Source organism: Arachis duranensis, chromosome 10 (assembly GCF_000817695.3).
Source record: "Arachis duranensis cultivar V14167 chromosome 10, aradu.V14167.gnm2.J7QH, whole genome shotgun sequence".
NCBI lineage: Eukaryota > Viridiplantae > Streptophyta > Magnoliopsida > Fabales > Fabaceae > Arachis > Arachis duranensis.
In genome coordinates, this window is record NC_029781.3 from 96,454,736 (window position 1) to 96,460,541 (window position 5,806).

Genomic DNA, 5,806 nt, shown 5'->3' on the forward strand with positions numbered 1-5,806 from the left:
GACTACCAACTCGTACTTCGGCTCGTCCTCCTCAGAAGTACAAATTCTGTGGCGAGTACGAAGGTGGGTGATAAATTTAGTATCGACCAAGGGTTCCTCCCCTAGGACCGTGACATCAACCCACTGAGAAAGAACATCTACGGAAGCCATTTCTTTTTCTTAAAAAGGTAACAAAAACCTACAAGGGAAAAAGAAAAGAAAAATAAAAAACACGGTCTCTAAGGGAAGGGAATACGGAACTAAAGTCTACAAACCAACCTATCTACAAAATAAAGGCATGCAAATAGAAAAGCATGTTACAAAAAGAGCTAACCTTTATCTGAAAATGAGGGTTGGAGGAAGAAAAAGCCTTCGAAAACACAAGAATGCAGCACGAACGAGTGAAGGGAAAATTTGAAAAATCGCAGAAACGAAGTGAAAATTTGAAAAATCAAAGAAACGAGACAAGGAAAGAGAGAGAAAGTATTTATAGGCACGTTAGGGGCATAATGGTAAAAGCGGGGCAGTCATTAATGAGAATGCACCGTTACCAAGACCATCAATCCCTACGCACATCCCTAACGGACACGATGCTTGATTAGACGTAACTGTCAGAACCAAAAGGCTACGAAAAGTCACGTCGGTTTCAGACCATCACGTCGGTCCTCCTACAAGTCGGCTACGACCCCGAGTAGAATACTCGAACCCAAATCTTGAAAAGAAAATTGGGTTCGAGTAGGGGCACTGTTCATACCCTGGCCCAACAGTAAAGGCCCAGGACCAAATAAACGGCCTAATCCCACGGATTGAGTCTCACCCAATACCAACCTTCGTCTTATGAAGTCGGTTCTCACCACGACTTGCTCTAAAGAAGTCGGGTACGAGGGTTAGCTGGCAGATAAACACTCATTTAAATGAGTAACTGCCTCTAGAATCTCTCTAACCACTTCCAAGAGCCATATCCTAACCTCCCTAAGATAATGGGACGGTTAACACCCTAAAAAGGTGGCACTACTCCAACGGTGGTTATTGGTTCACCACTATAAATACACTGACACCCCTCAGGTATCTCTAAGTTCAAATACATTCTAAACATGCTTAATCCTTTGCTGACTTAGGCATCGGAGTGTCTTTGCAGGTACCACCCCCCGTTCTTTCGCACACACAAGTCGGACGGAGGTTCCCGAGTTGAATATCCACTTGAAGCCTCCTTCTTCATACGTTTGGGCCAACCAACGCCATCCAACCCATTAATCTCCGATTACCCACCGTAACAAAAATTATTTTAGTGTATGTGGCATAAATTGATTAGAGAGAATAATTTTCTTTTATTTACTCTAAGAACACCTAATAATGACTCGAAATTCAATGATTAAACAATATAACTAATAATTATGGAATATCGACTTCTAATAAACAGTAAGTAGTTGTTAGTATATATAACCATGTATAATGATTTAGACTAAAATATATATAAATTTATATATGTGAACATCTTGTATTGTTAAAAGTTGATTAACTTTTTTAAAGCATGTGCTAGTCATTGACTTTTGATGTTACTCCTCAGTTTTTTATCTTGCAATTTTAAAAACATAATTAGTGGCGAGTAATTTTTAATAAGAATAAAAAACTTAAATAAACCAAACTGAAAAGTTTATTACCCAAAACATAATTAGTGGCGAGTAATTTTTAATAAGAATAAAAAACCTAAATAAACCAAACTGAAAAGTTTATTACCCAAATCAGCAAAAACAAAAATTATTTCAGGAATTTATTAATGGCCATTTATATATAATTCGAATCAATATGATTCGAATTATAAATGCATGTAATTCGAAACAACTTGCTTCGAATTACGTTTGAATGGATATACATGTAATTCGAATCAAGTAGAATCGAATTAGAGAAGGGTAAATCGAATTGACTCGATTCGAATTAGTAGGCTCACGTGACTTTATGGAGTTCGAATCATATTGATTCGAATTACTAGTGAGTTGCCTATATAATGCTACGTTAGTTGGATATATATCAAATTTTATTTTTCACATTCTTACTTGGTATATATATATATATTTTGATGATTACACAATTTTAGAAATATTTAAAAAGTATTATTAAAATTAAAATTATATTTTTTATTATTTGACAATAAAATAAAAAATAAAAAATTAGGGATTAATATTGCTAGGTAGCCAGTAGTTGTGGTGGCAAATTTGTACCCTAACAAAAATATTAGGGATTAATATTGTTAGGTAGACAAAAAAAACAGGCAGAATTTGCCTTATTTAGCATTAATTATATAAATTCGAATCAATATGATTCGAACTCCATAAAGTCACGTGAGCCTACTAATTCGAATCGAGTCAATTCGATTCTACTTGATTCGAATTACATGCATATCCATTCAAACGTAATTCGAAGCAAATTGTTTCGAATTACATGTATTTATAGTTCGAATCATATTGATTCGAATTATATATAAATGGCCATTGGTGGATTGTTGAAATAATTTTTGTTTTGGCTGATTTGGGTAATAAACTTCTCAGCTTGGTTTATTTAGGTTTTTTACCCTTTTAATAATTTTAACTAATATTTAGTCAGCACAACTACTAAGTTTTTATCAACAAATAAATTTTATTATTTTATTTATATAAATTTTAATAAATATAGATATAAATTGTATTAATTTATATGTACAAATTTTGATAAATATAAAGATTTATTTGGGCGTCATTTTCGAAAAATATCTTTTTTTTAAATGATATTTTTTTGAAAGAATTTTTATAAAAACAAAAGTGATTTTATATTTAGATATCTCATGTAAAAAGATCTTTTTATTTAACAATTATGTTTAGGTAAAATAAAATTATTTTTATTTTTACTACTAGAAATTTACTAAACACACTAAAAAATAAAAAAAATATTTTTTATTAAAAAAATATATTTTTATCAAAATAATAACACCCAAACAAACACTAAATGCAAATTATGTATTTTTACGTGCAAATTTTTATAAACGTGGGTACAAGTTATTGCTGATAAAATATTAACCTAGAATAATAATATTTGTTAGTTATATAATATTTTTAATAGAATTGAATGTTTTTACACGAAAAAAAAATAAAATTTAAAAATAGACAAAAATTAATGTGTTTTGACATTAAGAATGTACTTATTTAATGCCTAACTCTGTATCAATTATTATTATATAATTATTACAAAGGAGGAGTACAATTTTTTTTTTAATTTTAATTATAATTCCATAATACTATTAAATTAATTATTAATTATTTTATACTTCTAAATTTAAATAATTTGTTAATTAATGTATATTTATTATACTCTATATTTAATAATTTATTAATAAATATTACAACAATAAAAATTAAATTTAGATAGAAAATTGTATAATTTTTTTTAAGACAACTAAATATTTGATAAATAAATTTTTGATTAATTTGACATCAAAATAATGTCATTTTGTTAAATAAATAGAGACAAATAAATGTTTGATCAATTTGAATTTAAGGATAAACCAATTCCTATTTGTATTGGTGTTTAACATTAAACGTGACACGCCAACTACTTTTGTTAACAGATGACAGTAATACTGAAGAAGAGTCGCATTGTCTCATTATGACATTATCTCATAGATCACGAATAGGAGCAGGCATAAACCTTTTTTACTCAAAAAACGCATTAATATTCTCAAAAAAGACCGGATTGAATTGGTACTTTGCTCCACTAAAATTTGTAATTATAAATTTTTTATGTTTTGTAAGTATTCGTTAATAAGGAATCAGGGATGGTAATGGGTCTTTATTGGTGGGACTCCTGTCCACCCCGTCCTGTCCATTTTTTTCACGAGTTTTATTTATTTTTCTTACGCATCATATATAAAATTTTTTGTTACTAAGTTTTAAATTAAAAAAACTTAATATAATATAATAATATACAATTCAATTAAATATATCAAATCAAATATAAATTTAACATAATATATAAATATATAAAATTTTTAACATATAAGTTAAAATAAAATAAATTAAGATTAGTTACACAATTTTTTTATTAAAGATAAAAAGTTTAAATTCAAAATTTTTAATTTAGTATGAAAAAATTATACCATTTAAATTTAATTCATTCACATATTACTTATACAATTTAATAATATTTAAGTGTATTTTCTTTCGTAAAATTTTTATAAATACCTCAATTTCTGTCCTTATCTATTTATTCGTGAAAACAGATCTTCCATAAAATTTTTACAAATCCCTACTATTCTTTCCGTCTCGGATAATCCCACGAAATAGATTTTTTTGCCATGCCTAATCATGATAAATCCAATTTTAAAAAAAAATCACGAACAAATCAAACATATAAGACCAAAATCAAGGGGTGACTTTTCAAAGGTTGTGCATTAAATGGAAAACACGTGCTCCAACGATGGACCTAAAGACACAATCACACACACGCAGTTGAAGCACTCTGCACGACACACACACACACACACACACTCATAATTAGCGGTGAGCAACACACCCCCCCGCTTTCAATTCTGTTGCATATAATTTACACACGTTTACTTTTTACTTTTTATTTCTTTTAAAAAGAAAGTCATAAATCTAAAAATATGATTTTTTTTAATTTATCGAATTTAATGTATCAATAATTAATTTTGATCATACAAATTTACAAAAAAAAAAAGGAAACGGTATCCTAAGATAAATATACCGATTGTAAAAAAAATTATAATTGTAGACATTTTTAGATGTTTAGATGAGTTTTTTTTAAATATTTTTTAAGTGATATAATTAAAAATACTTTAGTATTTAGATATTTTAAAATTATTTTTTGTTTTTAATTATGTTAACATATTTCTTAAATAAAAGATATTTTTTCGTTAATTTAAGAGAATATGCCGACTTACTTGATGACATCTGTCAATAAAAAGAAATATTAAAATGTTTTAAATTAATTAAAAATTTTAAAATACTAAATAAAAATTCGATACAAAAATGACTTTGACGGAAGAAATTAATACTTTAGCTCATCAACTTATTATTTCTATAAAATAAGATCAGTCAAACTTTTAATTTTTAACCTTAAATCCATATCTTATCTGAGAATGATAATCATAATAATAATGGAATATTAATTAATATTAATGAGTTTAAAGAAGAGATTATTATGTAACGTCATCCTATCTGAATTCTGTACTTTGTTGGAGTTTGGACCGACTCCCTAATCTTCTTCTACTTGTTCCATTATTATTACTGTGGACCCGAACACGCGCCTCCACGTGTCACCTTTCGTAACCGTCCGATTAAATCCCCCATCACCATCACCATTCACAGCCAAACCCACTTTGAACCCTTTCGCACAGCTCAACAATATGATGAATTAGATGAAACTCAACACCATTACCCTACTTTGATTTGATTTTCCCCCAACTCCTTCTTCTCAGAACAAGCTACTATTTCTTCTTCTTAATTAATAGGAAGATATAGAAGAATCTGGAAGAAGAAGAGGAATATGGGGAGTTGCGGGTCTAGACCTAAGGTCTCAGAAGACCCCTTCACGAAGAAGAATCGCCATCATCGAAGGAGAAGAAGAAGAATCCTCCGAAGAAGAGTCTCTTCTAGCAAGATCGAAGCCAATAACGTATCTCACTGCAACTCAGCTCTTCAACTTTCTCATCGCACTTCCGGTACCCTTTCTTCCCTCTTTTTTTCCGTCATGGAATTGTAGTTTTGTTATGAATAGATTATAAATTTACAGAACCCTATGATTGATTGATCTCTGGTGTAATGAATGCTGCTACTTG

General features: G+C 29.2%; 1 protein-coding gene across 1 annotated transcript in view; it reads left to right on the forward strand.

The window, feature by feature from the left end:
* The first annotated feature begins 5,340 nt into the window (after positions 1–5,340).
* LOC107471089 (uncharacterized) overlaps positions 5,341–5,806 on the forward strand; it is a 3,584-nt gene continuing 3,118 nt past the window's right edge. Inside the window, exon 1 of the mRNA XM_016090537.3 lies at positions 5,341–5,689. Within this exon, the coding sequence (XP_015946023.1) occupies positions 5,515–5,689 (175 nt within the window). The 5' untranslated portion in view covers positions 5,341–5,514. The remainder of the gene's footprint in view (positions 5,690–5,806) is intronic.